The following is a 23,258-nucleotide window of genomic DNA, read 5'->3' as shown; positions in this document are numbered from 1 at the left end:
AATTTATGTCGGTTTATTGCATCGATTCGAAACCTAGTTTCTTCTCGATGAGAGTCGAATAATGTTTACACGCATTCGACTTTAGACGAATCCATTACGTGTAAAAATGTGGGCACATGTATTTGCAGCAAACCACCACTAAAATGCATTATAATGCAAATTTATCAGAGAAAATATGTTGTAAGTAAATAAAATGTGAAACGTATAATATATGACGACATTTCTAAATTACACCGAGTCCGATTTACAGCTGCAAAGTGTTGTTACGACACATACATTTCTATTTTCATAATCATTAGAACAGCCATTACTTCCGTAAGATAATTGAAATAAGTAACGTTTTTGACTATATTTGAGTGTACTTTAGTATATTTCAGTGCATTTTAGTAATTACATCATAGCTTAACGTCGGCGAAGTTTGGGTACTAATATTAGTACTATTTAGTAACTAGACGTGCATTTCTTTTTTCAATTATTCTTATTTTTATTCTTCCAAATTTTATTTTGCTACAATTTTCCCAAGAAATTCCATACATTGCTGACATGTATGGAAAAGAGAGTTAAACAGTTTTTCACGACATATATAATTTGCTGTTTTTTAACAGATGTAATGTAAATTTTAAGTTTTCAACAACAACAGCAAAAAAATTTAGTAATGAAATTTAAATCATGTGAACAAATTCATTCTATATAAAGCGTTTGAGACCAGGATATTGATTACAATTCATCAAATGATAGGGGACCCGAGTGGTCTAAAGCGCTCTCCGTTACGGATCACTGCCATCTCACCTCTGTCTGCGTGGGTTCGAGTCTCGGATTCGGTCAATGTGGGTATGTGAGAAAGCTTGCCAGTAGCTACTCGTGGGTTGGTGGTTCTTTCCAGGGTTTTCCCGGATTCTTCCTCCACCAATAATACTGGCCGCAATGTATAGCCTATTGTGTGCTGAAAAATGGCGTTTTTATGTACAGCGCGAGTAAGTTAAATGGTCGCTGGACAGAGCTATGTGCGCATGATTATTGTTATTGTATATTGGTGAATCTACGGTTATTTTGGAATAAAGCATAAATTAAATTACATTATTTCTTGTGATGTCTTTTTATTATTAAGCCTCAGTTACTTAAAATGGAAAAATATGAACTTGTTTTTTTTTCCACTTAAAAAATACTCTACTCCACAAGGTCGTTCAGTAATTTTAAGAAAAACCCGTTCATATTTCCCCCATACAAATGCAGTATTTCAGTAATGGGTTTCTTTTTTATTTAAATTTAATTACCATTTTGATTTTCATACATATTTATTTCTTGGGCTGTCATCATATACACGCTCGAGAAATACAATGTAATGTACGCGGACATTTCTGGACGAGATCAGTCTGAAGGTGTGAACGGATTCTAACCAGTGTTCTGTGATGCCATATCGAAAGCTGCAAATGTTGAACGAAATAAATATTGCCCTGTTATTAGTCTGATTCCCTGTTTCGTATGCTCCATGCGTTGCACTCAGGTATTCAAATCTATAAAGAGCAGGGAACCAGATCAAATTAATGGCTGAGCTATATACCTACCAATAGTTGAAATGGAGCAGTGCATAGAAACACCGGAACACACCGAAACACCAGAACACACCGAAATACCGGAACGCAGCAGAGTAGAAACACCGGAACGCAATATCGTATATACCAAAGCTGAAAATTGTGAAATTTTGAACATTTACTATTAATAGTGTCTAATACAATTGTTACATAATTATAATTCTTAATCTCTTACTAATTAATACATAGTATGATTTATTATTAATGCCGGGATGAATGAACTTCGTGAAAATCAGCAATTTAAATAGCCCTACAGTGGAAGTGTATCAAGATCTATACGCGGACAAATCTTAGGTCAGTTGGCTATCTTCATTAGTGAATTAAGATAGATGGCTGAATTTCCCTGTGGCATACCGACTTGCTGACAGTTACAGGCAGTTTCACATTTCGAAGACAGACTGGGTGACACAAACTACCCAAAAAAAGAGATAAACTCTACACAAAATTCAGACGATTCATTGTTACAGACAGTAAATACATGACATCATCTGGCGGACATTCAGAAATTGTGGCTCCGAGGACACGTGGAAAGAAACCAGGACAAAGAAAACGAAAAATAAACAAACGAACAGTGATGAAACAAAAGACTAAGACGAGTAAATAGCATGTTTATTTCTGTTGTTGCTACATTTAATATTATTTTATTTCTGAGTGGGCAAGCCTTATTTGTATATTAATTTTGAAACATTTGTGTGTTATATGAAACAACAATCTAATGTTTGATTGCTGTGAAACTAGTATCTTTGCATGCCCGCTTTTCTTATTCATATTTGTATAAGTTTTAAAGTTAATATTAATAGGAATTATATCATAAATTGATGGTAGGTTATGTGATGCTTTGTATATAAACAGGTATAAACTAGTAAATTGTCCTTTGGAATATATAGCATGGCAACGTGTTAATTACTTTGTATATTTTAGTGAATGTTATATATATATATATATATATATATATATATATATATATATATATATATATATATATATATATGCCACCATGTTGGCTAATGCTGCTCGTCGGGTAAAACTGCGCAACGATTCATACATTTTTTGGCAATGAGGCTGTATGCTGAGGCCAAAGTCTTATCAATTTAATTGGTATAACTTGGTATGTGTTTATTCATGTTGTTGCTACATTTAATATTATTTTATTTCTGAGTGGGCAAGCCTTATTTGTATATTAATTTTGAAACATTTGTGTGTTATATGTAACATATACATTTTGAAATATGATCCAAATCTTGTCTTTGTGTATTAAACCTATTTCTACCACTATCCCATACTCTTCTTCAAATAGCAGAATAGGTTTAAAAAGGTCAGCGAATGAGGGAAATGAATTGACACGCCAATCTCGCATGTTTTTTTGCATTTAGACCATTTGCACGCATAATTCATGATAGTTACACTCAAACTATACAGCTGTTTAGCATGCTGGGTTGCACAATTCTCACACATCTCGGAACTTAAGATAATAAGAAAAATTAATAAGTAATAACCACAACATAATAATCAACTTAAGAAATTAATATTAAATCAATATTAATGTTTTTATTATTAAGAGCTGAAGCATTAAACTCGTGTATAAATTGCATTACACGCTGTTAATATTAAATTTTGTTACTATAAGAACTGTCGCCAAAATGCGCAGTTTCCAGCTTCTTTTTAGTTTAATGTTGCATCACTTGCAGAAAAGAAATTACATATTAATTTATTATATAACTACTGTTAAATGTCACAAATATGAATTATGCATACACCACCAATATACGATATGGTATATACGATATAACTGATGTGCGTTCCGGTGTATCTACTCTACTGCGTTCCGGCGTTTCGGTGCGTTCCGGTGTTTCTATGCACCCGAAATGGAGCAGTAGGTGTTCCCATTGACTAGGAAGTAGAGTAAGGACAAGGCTTGGTAAAAATGTCAGAGTTGCATGCTTTGGACGTTGATAGAGTTTACAAAATATAGCATTTTGTTAGATTTTATGATATATATGATGCAAGTCATAGCTATTTTGAAAGCTTAAAGCGATTGAATGAGACAAATATTTGTGACGTATTTTCGAGACAACATAAATTAGCCTACCCAATCGTAGTTTTATGTCTTTATTTATTTATTTTTATGAACAGTAAAATATGAGACAGTAAAAACAGACACGTCAGTCCAACTCGTTTTTCTATTAAAAAAATGATCAGACCCCATTTAAAAAAATTTAAAACGAAGGAGAACACACTTTAACGGGTATTTGTCTAGGACTCGTGTTTGCTGTCTTAGATGGAACTGTTATCTATAACTTGTTAAAATGAATTAAAATAATACAACTGAAAACTATGAAGTTTCCATTTGGGGTGGGTATTCCGTCACCGTCTACATTGAAGTTTATGAAAATCAAATTGGGTCATTATTAAAAGGACAGAAATATAATTAACAATGAATAATAATTGTTAATAACACATACGATAGTAAAATAATAGTATTGAAGTTGACAGTTTCATGTTAAAGTGATTACTTTGGGCTACAGGATTTATGCAGGGATACTAGGTATTTAACTCACTAGGCATTAAGGTGAGTGCACCCATTTGAGCAATTACATCTTTAAACTCTGGATTATATATTTCTGATCCAGTTTTGAGCAAACTTGGAAGATTTGTTGTTTTTGTGTGACGTCACAAAATGTGTGTACTTCCATATCAGCCATTTCAAGTCCCTAGCCCCACAAACTGGCGCCTAATAACATTGTTCTTTCCGCATAATTATGAAGGCATGTCTCATTTTGTGCATAAGAATATGATACATCACATTCTGTTGTGCATGTCAACCACACTAGACTGAATGCATGACTTTTCTACTTGTTTTCTTCAAGTAAAACATTTAAATTTCAGCCATCTATGTTTTTCTTTCATAAACAAATACATCAATCAAGAAACAAACGGGGGCCCTGAGAGGCAGAGTGGTCTAAAGTGCTCACCGTTCTGGATCACCGCCATCTCACCTCTGTCTGCGTGGGTTAGAGTCCAAGGCTTGGCTAGCGTGGGTGTGTGGGAAAGCATGCCAGTAGCTTCTCGTGGGTCAGTGGTTCTTCCCTGGGTTTTCCAGGGTTCTTCCTCCACCAGTTATACTGGCTGTCATGTATAGCCTATCTTGTGCTGAAAAATGGCGTTAAATCCTAGAAGAACAACAACAAGAAACAAACACATAAACAAATGGATACAAAAACAAGTAGAAACATTTGGTTATCATTTAATTTAAAAGAGGCTAATTATTGTTAATATATAATTTCATATTTTTAAAAGCATTTCAGGAATACGTCATTTTGACATTCAACACAAAGTCATGTTCCGTAAGGCACATGTTTCGTTTGAATACACTGAAGATGAAACTTCTTTGAACGGTTATCACCTTCATTCAGTATCATCCTACATCCATCATCTCCACCACAAATACAATATTTGACCATGCAAATTAAATTGGTTTGTCAACTTCTTTGGCACAAACACCTGTTGTCACGAAAAGTATTTGTACATAAAAGTTCTGACATAAAACACATGCTATGAAATTTTAATTCGTAAGTAATATTGTATCCCAAAAATCATTGTCCGGAAAACCCTTTTTCAAGCTTAGGGATATCATATGATATGAAACACTTTTTAAAAATGTCAATATTGTCTCATTGTAAAAAAAAACAACTGCATTTCTATTTTATAGCAATATGCATAAGTATGGTTCAAATTCACTATTCTGTCTTGTGATTTATACAAGGGAACTTCCAGCATTTTTATTTTCATGCTATAGGGCACTTAATTTCAGGTATAATCTATGTATCATTTCGATGAAGTAAATGTCCTTATCAACATTTAAATCGGATTATTATCTTGAATATACATGATGACTTATGTTGACAAAGGTTTGGGACTCAAAATGGCGGTGCAAGGTGCATGTGCATTGCATTGTGGATAATTGCGTACTCAGTCATGACGTCTGTGAAAACAACCCATATGAGATTTGTAGGATCTTGGGGGAGATAACTGGTGTATTGTAAGACCTGACATACTTTTAAGTTTTTATTACTTTTAAAAATAATATCTATTTAGGTGTTAATGTTCACTTTGTCATCTTGTTGTTTCAGAGACTCAAGAATGGCTATAAACTGTGTTCATATTGAAGCAGATGCCTACCTTGTCTGTTTAACACATGCTCTTTCTACTGAGAGAGAGGAGGTCATGGGACTTTTGATTGGAGAGGTGGATGAAAAACGAATATCCCATATCTCGGCTGTGATCATACTTAGGAGATCTGATAAGCAAGCTGATCGTGTTGAAATTTCCCCTGAACAGCTGTCTGATGCTTCAACTAAAGCTGAGCATTTGGCATATGAACTTAAACGACCAATGAGGGTTTTAGGATGGTACCATTCACATCCCCATATTACAGTGTGGCCATCCCATGTAGATGTTCGGACTCAAGCTATGTATCAAATGATGGATGAGGGCTTTATTGGCTTGATATTTTCTGTTTTTTGTGAAGATAAAGTCACAAAGCAGAATAGGTAGGAATATTTGAAACTTTCTTTTACTATATTTCCCATTTGTCTTTTACTATGTTTCACATTTCTGGTAGCCAAAATCCCCACTAATAATTTTTCATGATGACTGCTAAATCTTTGGTTACTTGTCCATTTAGAAAGAAAAGAGATAAAGGTGCTGTAGTTATGAACAAAAATTTATATTGCTGCATAATTTTGGCTACTGTTCTTTATTTGTTTTTTGAGGAGCATATTTTTGGGGTTTCTTCATGATCCATAACAAAATTGAGTTTGGGAGTTTGGAAGATTGTGTTGGACTCGATATAAAAGCCACACATTATTTTCATTAATCTCATATATTATTTTCATAATTGGTAGTGTTGATAGTCAAAATATTTATAATGTTTTTTTTATTGTAGTATTGTCCTCAATGTAAAAAAGTACTAGTCCAGTAAGGTGAATACATTTTTTGCACATTCTTTCCAGTTATGAACATAAGCATATATAGATCTTAATAATGTGAACACTTATCAAAGTTCCTGTTTGCACATGCATTACTTTGATTGAGTCAAAGAAACAATGATCAACAAATGTTTACCTATTCAGTGTTTTCGTTATTTTTAAATTAGGAGACTATGGTTGAAAAGTACAGTGCTGGTTATGCGTAACAGTGTTTGAATAGCTGTAAAAATGATGATAAAGTAGATCTTCGAGAGAAGTGTTTATACACCTTTGCATGCTGATATTGAAGAATATTAGTTTAAACATTTTTATTAAATGAAAAACCTTTGGTATTGTTTTTGAAATTTTTTTGAAACGTGAACTAAGTCATAAATTTCTGTTGTGAGAGGCTGTTTCCAAGAGCTGGAGACTTTTGGTTAGGCATTACCAAACCATGTTATGTTATAATGTTGTCTGTCCATCTATCAATTTCATTTTCCTGTACAATAATTCAAGTTGTCCACCATTTACTGTTAACAAACTTAGTAGATTGCTTGCGTATAGGGTAAGGAAAAACCCTATAAATTTTAGCGTCACAAAGTTGAAAGTCAAGATCACTGACTGAAAGAAGAAGAATGATTTTCACACAGTAACTTGAGTTTTCCACCCTCTTCAGTTCATGACTTCGTGGATGCCAAGGGTGGCTGAGTGGTCTAAGGTACGGATCAATCACATCTCATTTGTCTGCATGGATTTAGTGCCTCAGCTCAACCATTGTGGTTATATGGGAAAGCTTGCCAGTAGCTTCCCTTGGGTCGATGGTTTTTCTTGGGGACATCCTGGGTTCTTCTTTCACCACAAATACTGGCTGCCATGTATGGCCTATTATATGCTAAAAATGGCATTTAACTCTAAAAATCACAAATTCAACCTTTGTAGGTGGCATGCACTTGATGCAAGTAAGTGTGCAGGGTCAGAGGACAAGGTCACTGTGACATAGGGAGGAAAAGTTGTTTTTGCACAATAACATAAGTTCTACCTTACTTATACGTTCAAAGTTTGTGTAGGTTTGCACGTTGGGTCAGAAAAAAGACTGTTGATTTGTGGGTCAAATGGTCAGAGGTCAAGGTCACTGACTTAAACAAGAAAAATGAATTCTGCACAATTTTTTTTATTGACCATGAACCTTCACCAAAGTTTGTGTATGTCAAGAAAAATACCTTTTGTATTGTGCTTAAAAGGTCAAAATTTAATGTCCAAAGTTTGTGGATGGTTTGCTCTTAAGGTATGAAAGAGGCTTATTGATTTTGGGATTAGGGTTATTGTGGCTCAAGAAATGTTGGTTTCTCAGAGTGACTTTTGTTTGAGTAAATTCTTTGACAAAACTTATGACTTGCACTTATGGTAGTAAATAAACCAGAGGTCTAGAGATCAGAGGTCATGGATTTGGGGAGTCTAATAAGAAAATAATAGTTTCTGCACATTCAGGTTAGTTTAAGATTGCATACGTTGACCAAAGATGGAGGTCATTGAGACCAGAGTCAACAACTCCCAACTAATTCTCACACAGAGGACTATAAACATGGTATATATATATATCTATGCAAAAATGACCTTGGTCTGTCACTTTGAAAATCCTACGTAAAACTGTTTTAATGTGAGACTGTATTTTTTCTTCAGGATTCAGGTAACATGTTTTCAGTCTGTCTCAAATGGTGGTGACTACACACGTGTTCAGGTGCCATTTCATATAGTGTCAAGTCAGTGGCTTGGACCAGCCTGTCTTACATCTCTGGCAAATCTCCCCCAAATACTCAGAATGGAGGAAGAAGAGGCATACCAAAGGTAAAGTTTCTACAGATGACTGAGTTTGAGTTTGTTTGTCTATGACACAGCACAGCACAAGTGATAGACAGGTATCATATTTTTTGTGGCATTTATATTTGTATTAGAAGAGATCTTGTGTGAAGTTTTTGCATGTAGCTATATATTTCTGAAGCTGTTAAATTTGCAGTCATGATGGATGCAATAATGTTCAGGAGGCCTAGTAAAAGTAGTCCACACTGACCAACCTTTTAACTCATCTGGCCATACTATAAGCCAAGTGAGCTTACAATAAAAGTAGTTCACACTGACCTACCTTTTAACTTATCTGGCCACACCATAAGCTAAATGAGCTTATATGGTCCTGCTTGTGGCACATGCCCTCCATCATGCACAATCTTTTTAAGATCTACTATTTTAACTTCAATAAACCATTTAGCCTGAAGTCTTTACACAAATGAAGCCAAGCTGCCATAAAATATGGACATTGCTTTAAATATATTACTAAAACAGAAAACCATTTCAAGACTTTACCTCAAAAACTGAAGCCAGAATTTAATTAAATTTGACAGAAGCATCCTTCTGTGAAGACCTTTAAAAGTACCCAATCATAATAACTTCCAAGAACAAATACTGCGTTGCAAATTCAGTCCTCCCAGGCTAGACTTTTTATCTTCAAATACATTACCTGATCATAATAACTTAAGAGAATTACTACTACCTTGCAATTCCAGTCCTCTCAGGTGAAACTTTTTATCTATGAAACCTAAATGTTACATGTTCGCTTAGGTGTCAGTTAGATAGAGTGATCTCCCCATGATACAAGTATTGGCACCATATCCCACTACTTTTAGGGTTACTGCTTCTTCTCACCTGATGAGATCTTGCAATCCACCTACAAGAAGTGTGAAAGTTTTTCTATCTTGAAGCAAGTTGGAGGAGTTTTCTGTTGAATGAAAATACTCTATCTACAGTTTTCCAACTTTTTTTTGTTCTTTTCTTTCACAACAAAGTTTTTTTTGCTTGTAAAATGATCACTTTGTTGCACATATAGATGCCCCTTATGCATCCTCTCCCATTGGTGTAGCTCCTGTTTATGTGCAGGTATTGTGTGTTATAGAGAACTAAAATAAATTGCTTTGTAATGGTGGGATACATACAGGTAGTGTACATTGTTTTAGTCATATCATTCACTTCATAGTTATTTAAAGTGACACTTAAATGACTTTACCATTATAGGCACTTTTGGTCTTTCATACAGGTAAGTTATATTGGAATTTATAGTGTCCACTTTGTCAGTATTAATAGCGATGATTCAGTATTGTTTAGGCATGGACCCTTCTTACAGATAAATTGTTATGTGTGTTGCTGTGTACATACCACTCTCTAAGCCCATGAAGCAGGACACATGCCAGGCTACATGGTTCCAGGACAGAAACACTCTTTATACCTTACCTTTTTACCCCCACCACCACCAACGACAATAATCCCTAGAAAAACACTTCTCCTCAGGACAAAATCCCCTGGACAATAACCCTCAGGACTAAAACCCCTAAACAATAATATGCCAGAAGTCATGACAGCTGATTTACAATTTGTTATATTTCAAATACATTTAAACAGGCATAGGTAAAACATTTTTCTCAAAGTTCAAACACATGTAAACTGTATGTTTTCCACAGGAATGTGCATTGAAAATGAGCTCAGTGGTGGTTTTGATTCTTACACATGGCATTAGTCTCTCAGCTTGAAAATTCCTTCACTTACTGGTTTCACTCAGTGCAGCAGCATACCTGATCATCCTGGGCTGCCTTACTATGACATCCTTACAGATGACTCCATTGTCCAATGGTGGCTGAGACTTTGCCACTTAGACCAACCAGTACCAGTCTAGAGATGCCAACCTGTACAGGCCAATGTCAGATGTTCCTTTACAGGTTCAACCTCTGGATATGATGGTTTATACAGTTGCAAGCACAGAGTCCTGGGAAGTGGATCACATCTCCTTCCATCATTCCAGGAAGCCAGTGAAGTGTGGCACACTCAGGATTGCCTTTAGAGAAAAGCCAGACTGAAAGTGTGCTACATGGAAGTGCATTCTCATTCTGCCAACAACTCCAGTATTGTGAATTATATTAAATGACAAGGGGAACCACATCCCTAGACTTGTTTGGCATTTTCTCAGGTGGTATCTTCAATGAAAAATCCACATACAAGTTTGTTGTATTCCAAATTGTCTAAATGTATTAGTGAATTTGCTGTTGCAGAAAAATCAACTAATACAAAGAAAATGGTTGCGTCATTTGCAAATGTACCTGCTGCAATGGACCACTGGTGAATCTTTTTGTGACAGTCAATGCACTTTCCATAAGCTTACCCCAAAACACCACTGATCCCAAAGGTGATAATAAATAAAATTGGAGCATTTCCTCATCCTGATTGTTCCACTCAAGTGGAAACAAAAAATGTGAATAAATTATCAAATAAATCTAGCAGATGAAATCCAAAGGAAAATAGAGATATTTCTCAATTTGCTCAAATGGCCATGATGGCAGATGTTTCATCCGAATCCACAATTCTTGAACTTGCATGTCTGGATCATAATTAAACTAAATGTCAAGAACAAATACAAACAAGTTGTGTAGAGAATCACTCCAGTGAGAAGTTCGTCCACTTTGAAAGTATATGAGGGGAAATTAAGAATTTTCTTTGAGGAGAAACAGTTAGTGCCATTTATGATAAAAGGGTACCAATCCACGATCTCCAAAACACTGCATCATTGGACGAAACAAAGACCATTCACATTTTCAGTCTATTTTCGATTTCACATGTCCAAAGGTGTTGGCTCTGTATTGAAAGTAGAATCTATCACTGGTGTTAACCTGGCTTAGTAAGACTCTTTAAACCATCCTCAAGCACTTTATTGGTTCATCTCTTGTATAGGACCTGCTTCCTGCTCACTTTAGCAATGACAGAATCAGTGAAGTATGTGCCAAGTCGGTCCACCTGAACTGCTTACAATTCCAATAGAATTGGTCAGTGTCACTCCTGATAGTTCCCATTTTCATTGCCAAGAACAGGCTCCTGCTCATGGGAATCTTTCATGGTGAAATCTCTGTTAAAAGGACCCTTCATCTCACGGTCATATACGGGACCTGGTGAGAGCCTTGCAGTGGTACCTGAGAAGAAGAGCTGTATGTGGAGAGAAAAGTTGTCTATTCTTAAAACAGGGAAAGGGTGACATATCAGCACAGCTACTCTCATTCCAGATAAAATGGGTTATCTCTCTGCATATCAAGAATTAACCCAAGATCAAATGAACTTGTAATGCATTTCAGCTCATCTCAAGAAGCATTAAAGAGAAAATGTTCTCTAGGTGACAGTATATATAGCATGGAATGGAGTTTAGAGTCAACATACTGGAGCTTCTGCCTCAGAGAGCTTTCATCCCAAAATGCTGAACTAAACCTGTTGGGTACTGTTGTTGTAGCAAAACAGATTACCTTCCGAAGGATGTAATTTGATGACTTTGCAGGAGGGCAAATTAATGCACTTCAGAAGAACCTATACCTCTGCATATTGAGTCATTTCTTGAGCCAGATTTACTAGAAGCAGACTTACCTACTTTAGGGGACTGGAGATGGTCTTTCTGGGGCTAGGGGATTTAATTCGCTCCACTTCTTACCTGTTATCCTAGGATAATATGACTGGGTGATGTATTTGAAGAAGAATCCATTTTTTGTTCTAGTTAAAATAGGTTTCATCAATAATGCCTAATCATAATACACTTACACTCCTCCAGCCTCCTTGTAGTTATATTCTTATTGAGAGCATGCATTTCACTCCAGTAGTAACTGATCTCTGTAAATACTATCTTAGCTAAATTGTTTAGCCTGGGAGGGCTGGAATTGCAGAGTTATACTATTTCTCTCCTAAGGTATTATGATAGAACAGGTATTATCTTAGAAACATATTAGACTTGGAAAAAACGATTTCTTACATTTAAAGGTTTATCCATATTTAGCTCTACTGGTCATAAACTAGCTTTTCATATTATCCATCATCTGACATCTGTTCATCTGTTAGCACAAGTTTTTTTAATCACTTTCCCTCCTAAACATAAAGCTAAAGGTCTAGTTAGTGCTAAATAAAATTAGTTCTGCTCAAACAGCCAATATGGTCACCGCTGCAGCTATCTTGACAATCTTTATTATCACTACTCCTTCTAAATGGATGGTTATGTCAAAAGAGGGTTTTATCTAAAAGACTTCTTATGATGGCTAGTTGGTGCTAAGTGAAAATGGTGCAGATCTGATGTCCAATTTGGCTGCCATGACAGCCATTGTTACAGCCTCTCCTCCTGAAGGGAAAGTCATATCAACATGGGGTTGAGTCTCAGATTTAGCCAATGTGGGTATGTGAGAAAGCTTGCCAGTAGCTTCTCGTGGGTCGGTGGTTCTTTCCGTGGTTTTCCCGGGTTCTTCCTCCACCATTAATACTGGCCGCCATGCATAGCCTATTGTGTGCTGAAAAATGGTGTTAAACCTTACAACAACAACAACAACAACAACATGGGGTCTTATTATGATTTCTAGTTGGTCCTAAATGAAATTGATGCTGATCTTATGTCCAATATGGTCACCATATTGAAAATTATGTTATCACTACATGTACTTGACCTGATTGGATGGTCATATCAACACAGAGTTTTCACTAAATGATTTGTCTGAAGAATAGTTGACCATGAATGAAAATGGTGTTCATCTGACATCCATTATGACCACTGTAGCAACCAGCTTTATATCAGCATGACATTTTTATTGGAAGACTTCTTATAGCCACCACAACTGCCATCTTGAAAATATTATCGTTGCTCTTCCAGGAAGGTCATATCAACATTGGGATTTCATTTCAGTTGGTACTAAATGAAAGTGATGTCGATCTGACATTCAGTATGGCCAGCATGGCAGCCGTCTTGAAAATCTTGCTGATGCTATTCCTTTTAAATGGAAAGCCAGGTGACCAGTTATGAATGATGAATGAAAGTTGTGCTGATCTGACCTGTTATATAGCTGCCCGAATAAACATTGAAAAACTATTGTAAATTTTCTTCAGTGGATGGTCATTTCAACATGGCATTTTCAGCAGAACTTTTCTAATAGTGTCATGTTCATCCTAAATGAAAATGGTGCTGATCTTACACCCAGTATAGCTGCCAATGTGGCCAATTAGAAAATTTTATTGCTCAACAATGTCAGAAATGGTTTTAATACTTGGCAGTTAGAAAGAAGAAATGACGATAAGAACAAGTAAGATTTTAGTATGGTATTGCCCTGCATTGTTGTGTGTTGTGCTTTGTGAATTGATCAAATTGCTATTTTAAACTTCTCAAAAATAACTGGACCACTTTTGACCAAATTTGGATAAAGACTTCATAGCTTGAGTTGCATTCACATTTAGACCAATGATGCTGATCTGCCATTAAAATATGGCCACTATTACTAAAAAAGGAAAATCTCGAAATGACTTCCCAAAAACCACTCTTGAAAGTGTTACCAATAAATAAAGTATTATGGCATGAAGATCTTTTAGATTTGTAGAGATGATTCCTGTCTACTAGGCATGTAATGAATATTCACTTTGTATTCGCTTTGGCCCTGAAAAGTTTATTAGTATTTGGCCGAATAGAATGATGCAGCCAAATGTAAATAGTACAGTTAGGTCAACCTTCATGAACAGCAGACTCATTGTAATCAGAAAAGAGTACATCAATTCATATCGACAACCAATTGAAGAAATTTCTGAATGAGCCTTGTATCTTGAGGGATATTGATCCAGTGTCATAGTGGTAGACCAATGCTGACTGGTTTCCTTCCAGATTTGACAATGAGGGTGTCATGAAGGCCTTCCAGATTTGTTACCAATGATGGTGGCATGAAGGTTTTCCAAATTTGTAGCAATGATGGTGTCATGAAGGTCTTCCAGATTTGTCCAATGATACTGATCTGCTATCCAATATGGCTGCTGTTACTAAAATTACAAAAACCTTTTAACATCTTCACCACAATGACTCTCTAGAATTTGACCAGATTTGACAAAAAGTGTTGAGGTATTAATGGCTTTCAAGTGATTCTGATTTACTATTAAATGTGGAGACTGTTATTAAAAAATGGAAGATCCATTAAACTACTTCTTCTCATAAACCAATCAGCAAAATTTGACCAAATTTTACAGACACTGTTCCAGCATGAAGGGCCTTGACAGAATGTGTTCTAGATTGAACATCTTTCAGACTTCTACAAATGATGCCATTTTGCTATTAAATATGACTGTCATTATTAAAAGTACGTACACGACTTTATTCAAATACAACTGCAGAACAGAATTTGACCAGCCTTGACTGAAAGCATTCTGGCCCTTCAGTATTGGACAGATGATGGTGATATTCTGTCAGGTATGGTTTAAGATACAAAAACTTTGGAAAGTTTTAAACAGTTGTGTTCATAACTAAGTACAATTAACAGCATTTGAAGAAATTTACTGACTGACTTCTTGGTTCTGCTGCCTATTGGCTATTACGCAGATGTTATCCAGGGGAACAATCTCAGACTTGCTTCGTCCTCTTTTTGAAAAGTTGACATAATTTTTTATATAATTTTGTACCCGCCAGCATAATGTTGATGGACTGCATTATGATGATGTTGACTGTAGACCAAAGAATTCAATTCAGGATGAAAAATTCCTGCTCTCTGCAGAATAGTCTGACAACTATAAAGGTGACTTGAGAAAGTAGAGTTGTTTGGTAGAGGGTTTTCTCAAAATTGATAATTATACCAGGAATAGATATTGTATACTGTATCATTAGAAGTAAGCTAAGAAAATATTACTGTTCTATGAATGTAATATGTCAATACGTGAACTTCCAGTAGTTGAAAAGTAGTATTGATATAAAAAAGAAAGCTATGATAAAATATTTTGATGCCTCATTTTTTTCCCCACAGCAATAAATGGTATATTGGTTTTAAGATTAGAGCATTTAATGCTAGCTGAAGTTCTCAGTCTTTTATTAATGTGCATCAAAACTGAGGTTTCTGAATGAAATGTCATTTGCATTATTCACTGTACACTCACATGGAATGCTTGTACTTGGATCAATATTTCTGCTACTACAGATTGTCAGTTTCTGTGGTATTAGTTTACAAAGTATTTTGGGATTGATGGGCAGAAGGTCATGATTGAATTAATTTGGAAATGGCAGATTTGTGGGTAAATGTCAACCCATTCTTTGTTACGTCCTGTAAGTTTATTTCTGTGAATATTTGCAGTAAATGTAGATGCTATGATACATTATAGAAATAAAACTGTCAAAGCATTGGCTTTCACTGGAAGTCAATGGAAGGGCTATTCAAATCCATAATCCATTCAAATTGTTTCTCAAACAGATCCATCTGCAAAATGATGGTCATTAATGCTGTTGGGATATTTTCCTACCTGTTGCAAATTGTGAATTATATACGTGAAGTTAACTAGTCTTCGGTAAAACCTCGTTGCAAACGTGACTTTATATGCATAAAGTTTCCATATTTTGTGTGCAGTGAATCTGAAAAAGGCCTAGCACAGCTTTCCTGATAAGCTAGGATGTCATAATTTCTAATTTGTTTGTAACCAACAACATTTTGAAAAACTATACCTATGACTTCCTTTGTTTTGTGCATATGGTACAACCACCACTTTGTGAAACAGAGGCAAATGTTTTAGTTGATTGAATCATATGACACTCTGCCTCCTATTAAAAATAGAAAACAAACATTTGGAAAGCAGCAAAAAATTGCTCTAATTTGGATAAAAAAGTGCAATTTTATTGCTGATCTTTATTTTCTTAAATCATCATAGATGTTGAAAGATTATTATATGTACTGTCTCCAAAAATAATTTTAAAATTATACAATTTCTGGAATATTTCAATGCATGCATTTAAGGTACATCATTATAAATTGGTGATCTGAAGAAACATCTGATTCAGTAGTCTCTACACAGGGCAGATATGCCATTTTTACAGAAAGATACGGGCTGCTTCGGTGACCTAGTGGTTAGAGCATCCGTCTCGGATGCGGGAGGTCGTGGGTTCGATCCCCGGCTGAGTCATACCAAAGACTTACAAAAATGGTACTGACAGCTGCCTCGCTTGGGGCTCAGCATTTAAAGGTTAGTGTTATGACTATTTGGCCTGGTGTCATGATAATGTGACTGGGTGGGACATCATGCTACATGTCTGCGGCATGATGCCTCAGTGCTAGATATCACTATAAACTGCCACACTGCAGACATTGTAGTGATATCACTGAAACATTGTTAAAGCTACATTAAAAGTCCAAAACACACACAGACTCACACACAGAAAGGTGCAGCAAGGAATATAATAGTGTAATTGGCACTGTTGACAAGTAAAGGTTTCTGAATTAGGCATCAGAAAATTGTTAGTGATATGAACTAAAAAATTCATACAGATGCAGGGTCATACTGTAAGCTCTTTTGTCTTACAACCAGGCAAGCTAAAATTTCGAATAAAACCTTAAATGATTTCATCTATTAAAAAAGAACCGCAGATTAATTGAAAGCATAATGGAATTAGGACATTTTAAATTTGAACAGATTTGATGGAAAGGATACTGGAAAAAGGACATTTTAAATTTGAACAGATTTGATGGAAAGGATACTGGAAAAAGGACATTTTAAATTTGAACAGATTTGATGGAAAGCATACTGGAAAAAGGACATTTTAAATTTGAACAGATTTGATGGAAAGGATACTGGAATGAGGACATTTTAAATTTGAACAGATTTGATGGAAAGGATACTGGAAAAAGGACATTTTAAATTTGAGCAGATTTGATGGAAAGCATACTGGAATGAGGACATTTTAAATTTGAACAGATTTGATGGAAAATATACTGAAATGACAACATTTTAAATTTGAAAAGATTTGATGGAAATCATACTGGAATGAGGACATTTTAAATTTGAACAAATATTGCTAGCTACCAATATGAAAAATGGAAAAACCTGTAACAACTAAAAAATAGCTTAAAATAAATTTTACAAATATTCCGAAATGTTCCATGATATTTTCAAATCTGACAGGAATTAAACATAATGATGATGGTAAGCCATCAAATATGGCCACTGTTAATAAATCCAGAACCTTTAAAGGACTTCCCCAAAGAAATTCTTAACGAGAAATCTTCCATGAGTGATTATATCATTACACCATAAGTAAAGATCTAACCAATATCTTGAATGTCATAGAGGAAGGACTGTCACAGTGACCTAATTTACATTGATTAGTGGCATCTTACTTTACAAATATTTCAGCATTTTCATTTCTAATAATGAAGTTAAGTAGGTAGTGCCCTATCAATTTTTCTTGCCTGTCTATCCAAGAAAGAAGACGGAGCAATTTTGATCTTTAGGATATCATTTAAATCTAAAGTCGAATGAGTTTTGATATAAAGTCATGTTATAACTTGAATTTAAGGTGATTTTGCAGGTTTTTAGGAGTTCCCATTTAAAATGCTTTATATTTGAATTGTTTGCATTTTTCCTTGGATGTTTCTTTTGCAAAATGGTGTTAAGCAGCAGTATGCCTATCAATGGGCAGAATGGCCAGCTGCTGAGTCTAGTTGTATGTTTTGTTATTCACTTGGTAAAGAAACAAATATTTGAATATATATTTTCTATTCAGATATTAATGGTATTTTGATTCAAATTTATTCATTTCAGCTTTATTGTTTATATTTCCTAAACCCTTTGATTTGGGGTGTGTTCTAGAGCCAAACATTTAGGGTGGAAATTCACCCCTCTGTTTGAACAAAGTGGGAAATTTCTATAATAGGACTTAAATAAGAAATATGAGTTTGGCTTTGCATATATGACAGAATTTATATCATTAGGATGATAATCTCAGTGGAAATTTTATAATTTATAAATTATGAATGCCACAATCAACTGATTGATTTTCTTCATACATGGGATCAGTCATCATGAAGTGAAGACAATTAATTGTTTGACACACAAACTTAACACTTTGATTTTGGGTTCCAAGTCACAGTCAAACAAAACTTGTGTTATGGTTTACTTAAGTGCTTTTCATTTTCTTAAATTTACTAAACCACTTGATGGATTTCATTCATACTTGGGATGAATCATTATGAAGGTAAAACAATTCATCCTGTAACACAGCATGCTCAACTTTTAATCATGGGATAAAGGTCACACATTTTACATTAGTTGATTTGATTATGGGATAAAGGTCACACATTTTACATTAATTGATTTGATCATGGATTTGACATATAGGCCTTTTATTAAAATGCAGTTTTATCAATTTTGTCATTTTAGGACAATAGAGAACAAGGATGCTGACCTACTCACAAAATTGCACAATGCATCAGTATACACTAAATCTCTGTGTCACATAATGGATGTAATGAATGGACCTTTACTGCAAGCACTTGAGAATAGACTGGAATCAAACAAACAAAGGATTGAATTTCTGGAAAAAGAGAAGGAAGAATTAAAAAAGCAGCTTGAATCAAGTTAAAATTTTCCAAGAGCTGGGAATTGCACCATTTTTCTCCTGATAATTACAGATGATGCCATAGAACAAAATAAATGCTGAGTACTGTGTAATATTTACATACAGATGAAAGTCCTTAAAACTGATCTATTGACATTGATAGTACAGGAGTGCTACTTTTCAGGGGTCACTTACTGGTCCAAACCTCTGTTCCGATTGAGAAAGAATGAAAGTCCACTTGCCTGTGACTGCAGATTAAATTCATTCACATGTCCAATACAAAATATTTAAAATTCTGAGCTCGAGTAAATCCATGTCAGGAATGCAGACAGTCCAATGATGCACTGCACTGTATATACCTAGCCCTGCTTACATACATGAGGGTTGTACAGTAGCTTTTATAAAAATGCAAAAAGCTTAATTCTTTAAAAAGTATATATCACAATTTTTGTTGAATGTGTTAATAAAAAGAGGATATGTAATAAATACAAAACCACACAAGTGGTCTGTCCCGAGTCAGGTGAAAGAACTCGTTTGATACAGTGTAGGAACAGTTTTTTGGACTGTATTGAAACTTGGTAAATGCTTGCATCCTAAGAACTATAGCATCACCAATAAAAAAAATTGCAGCCTTCACCTACATAATCAACGTTATTTATAATTAGATTTGAGAGATGCAGACCTAAGACATTTCGTGATGTAGATGTAGGTCATCTATGTTGTCTTCTGACAGATTCACTTATTCTTAAAACTTGCCAATAAAGAATTTCAGAATAGCATATGTAGAACATTGTAATTTTATCAGTTTCTTTTCAGGAATATCATCATGCAGGGATGATATTTCTTTTTAATCAAGACATCTGGTCCATGTACAGTTGAAAATTCACAAATTCAAATGCTGTACATTGACCAACTGTCTGAATGAAAAGCATCAATACACTGATACACTAGTATTTTCTGTGAAAACACATTTTATAGGAAATTATGTTTCTGTGTTTGTGTTTTCTGGATTTTGAACATAGCTATAATAATTTTGGTCATATCGTTATCGTGTCTGCACTGTGCCAGTTTGTGATGTCTTGCACTGGAGTAGTATGCCACAGACATATAGCATCATATCCCACCCACTCATATTATCCTGACACAAGGCCGACCAGTCATAACACTAACCTCTTAATGCTGAGTGCAGCTGCTAGTACCTTTTTTATAAGTCTTTGATGTGACTTGACCAGGGTTCAAACCCATGAACTCCTGCATCAGAGGTGGATATTCTGACTACCCAGGCCACCATAGTGGTCAGTTATGTTTTTCAGTGAATCACATTAACATTAGAAATATTAGCATGCTCGCTACTGAATCCAGCCCTACTAAAAGATGAAAATTTGTCTTTGTCTATATTATAAAGATTATGAGCAATAGCTCATAAATTACCTCCCCTTGCCACCTCTAAGTGTCACCAATTTTACGCTGAGTGAACTACCATAAAGGATATTCAGGTGGTTGTGAGGGTTTTCAAGTAATGTGATTGGGTAAGTTTTCTATCCTACATGGGAAGAAGGATTGGGTTCCACATGTGAATGATAATCTATTTTCCTGCTTAAAGCAATACCGTCTATGGTTATGTGATCCATGACTGCTCAGTGGTTAAGAAGATGATAATTGAAATCTTTTTGCCATCAAAATTCATGGGTGAATCCAGCAAAACTAAGAGGCTGTGCTGGTTTAATTAGGTTTTGTTGTCATCTGGACCACAGCCATATAACCCATCAAGATTAAAATTTTGTCTCAAAAGCTAAATCTCTGAGATAAAAACTTGAGATGGTTGAATCTGCAGGAAAGTCAACAGCTTCTGCGATGTCTTGAACTGAATCATCATGTTCAAATGTGAGGTTTACAGAGATCACTCTAATTTCATGAGCTGACCTCTTCATGGGACGACTCTAATTTATTTGAGACGTCAGAAAATGCAGAGCTAATATTGAAGTTAAGTCATGAAGACTGGGCTTGAAAGGTGATATTCTGCTTTCCTGCCTTCATGGGGAGAAAGTCTTTGCAGTTACTACAAATTGTCTCTATGTACTTAAAGTAGTGCTTGAGGGCATGAACAGGATCTGCAGGGTCATTGCTCTAAACCTATCTATAGGTGAGAGGGATGGTATGACGACTCTGTTTGCCCACTGATGGTAACCAGTTCTTGGTCACAAATTATTTTGTGTGCAGACGATTATTGTTGTTGTTGTTGGGTTTAATGCCATTTTTCAGCACACGACAGGCTATGCATGGCGGCCTGTATTAATGGTAGAGGAAGAGCCCGGGAAGAACCACCGACCCACGAGAAGCTACTGGCAAGCTTTCTGACATACCCACATTGGCTGAATCCTAGACTCGACTCCACGCAGACAGAGGTGAGATGGCAGTGATCCGTAATGGAGAGCGCTTTAGACCACTCAGCCACTCGGGGCCCCGACGATTATTGACACATTCTATCTGAACTAAAGATAGTTTGGGGTGACTTCAAGGGGATATAACTCACTCATCCTGCAAGCTGTAGCTAAAGCTATATTGAAACAGATTTTCTATGATAACAGGTTCAATGAGTTCCAACCAACTGATTGATAGCACATCCACAGCACAAGCTTTTGGCTCTGGGACTGTTGAAACAAAGGTGAGCATCTTGTGGTTCTACCTCATCACCAACAGGCCGATCATCAGATGCCAAAGTGTACATGTCCAATGCAAAACTGACAGATGAAAGGACCATTCCATATGAATAGACCTGACCCTGTCTAAATAGAACATCAGCCAGAACATTGAGTATGCTGGGAATGTGTTTGATTTACACGTTGATAACAAGTTGGTTAACACCAACAAAGAAACTGTCAAACTAACACACACAGGTCAGTCGATTTGGTGCCCTGTTTGAGGTTAGACACCACTGCATAAAATGCCCAACAGAACATGACTCCCCATCCGCCTTCCAGAGCGAAATATGTTTATGATGGCTTTCATTTATAGAAGGCTGATGTGACAAGGCCATTCCCATGGTCCCCATTTGCCACTGACTGTCTTGAAGCCTGGTAGCAAGAGGGCCTTCCCAACGATATATACTAGCATCTGTACATAATGTCATTTTCAGCTGGGATTTCTCCAGAGGAATTCCTGTTTTGAGCCAACCATGGTTGCACCACTGACACAGGAATGATTGTACTTAACTTGTTAACTTTAACTTCTGATAGAATGGACTGGAAAAATGGCACCACTGAGCTAGCAAAGTACATTGTAATGCACGTATATAAAGGTGGCCCAGCATGATTAGATCTGCTGCCTCAATGAGTAACCTGAGGAGCTACAAGAACTTTCTCACTGAAATCCATATCCTATTGGAAATGGCCCTATGATTTCTATGAACCACAGAATGCAGATATGTGGAGAAGAACATACAAGACTGAGATTGGTTATAAACTTCATACTCTGGTGAACAAAACACTGGGATGCATGAAGGTTGGATTTTTCCCCATTTACTAGAAAACACAGATTGATTCAAAAAGGAGAGAATATTGTTTTGGCCTGTGAGGACAATAGCACTTACCATATATTTTTTTGAGGAGATCATCCATTTGTGCTGCCTTGGCCATTGAGGATGTCGACCAGAACAGGGTGATGATGCAATCCATAATTTTGCTGAAGACCCAGGGGCCAATATTTATTCTAAAAGGAAGGACTCAAAATTGGTAAACTCTCTCACAGTAAGCATACTGAAGAAATTTTACTGATGCCAGGTGAAAAGAGACATGAAAGTAGGCATCTGTGAGATTGAGACTGATTGTATATTCATCTCTTCAGATGGAGAGTTGGATAGCAACAGAGGAGGTGAATAGACCACTTGCTGGATGGTTCAATTTTGAAAAATAAAGCTTCATACGAAATGAAAAATATAAGGTCAGTAACGCCAAACCAAAGCCTCTAACTTACCAAGAGTTTCTCTAATTCGGTTAGTTTATTTTGTTCCTTTATCTTTTCTAAATTTGTATGTGTGTTCATTTACCCGCCGGATGTTTCATTGAGGTCGTACCTCCTTTGCTGCTGTAAATGTGTGAGTAATTAAATCATTAATATATCAATAATGGAATCTTATAATAGTAGATTAGCTCAAGAAAGATTAGAAGCAATTAAAACATATTCTTGCTCATGACGCTCTTAAACAAAAACTGCAAGAACGTCAATTTTTTAAACCTGTTACAAAGGTTACTGAAAGAGTTGCATAAGCCAGTGAGTCTTCTTCTGGCATTAAAACAAACT

General features: G+C 35.7%; 1 protein-coding gene across 4 annotated transcripts; it reads left to right on the top strand.

Annotated features, from left to right (window-relative positions):
* The first annotated feature begins 43 nt into the window (after positions 1 to 43).
* On the top strand, positions 44 to 19,738 carry LOC149803475 (lys-63-specific deubiquitinase-like). Of its 4 annotated transcripts, none has more exons than XM_089953198.1 (4): positions 44 to 180; positions 5,723 to 6,142; positions 8,240 to 8,404; positions 18,782 to 19,738. In XM_089953198.1, the coding sequence occupies exons 1-4, from the start codon at positions 176 to 178 to the stop codon at positions 18,981 to 18,983; spliced, it is 792 nt and encodes a 263-aa protein (XP_089809324.1). In that variant the 5' UTR covers positions 44 to 175; the 3' UTR covers positions 18,984 to 19,738. The 4 variants fall into 4 exon arrangements, with proteins under 4 accessions (XP_089809324.1, XP_089809327.1, XP_089809326.1 ...); XM_089953201.1 differs by lacking the exon at positions 44 to 180 and adding an exon at positions 3,400 to 3,494; XM_089953200.1 differs by lacking the exon at positions 44 to 180 and adding an exon at positions 3,416 to 3,510.
* Positions 19,739 to 23,258: the final 3,520 nt, after the last annotated feature.

The sequence above is a fragment of the Sinohyriopsis cumingii genome, chromosome 3 (genome assembly GCF_028554795.1).
Source record: "Sinohyriopsis cumingii isolate HCF-2022 chromosome 3, ASM2855479v2, whole genome shotgun sequence".
In the NCBI taxonomy this organism is placed as follows: Eukaryota; Metazoa; Mollusca; class Bivalvia; order Unionida; family Unionidae; genus Sinohyriopsis; species Sinohyriopsis cumingii.
This window is presented reverse-complemented; position numbering and strand designations above follow the sequence as displayed.

Bases quoted from the DNA above. Each gene is read 5' to 3' on its own strand.
- LOC149803475 (XM_089953198.1), top strand. The intron at 6,143-8,239 runs GTAGGAATATTT...TTTTTTCTTCAG, and splicing joins AAAGTCACAAAGCAGAATAG to GATTCAGGTAACATGTTTTC. The intron at 8,405-18,781 runs GTAAAGTTTCTA...TTGTCATTTTAG, and splicing joins GAAGAAGAGGCATACCAAAG to GACAATAGAGAACAAGGATG.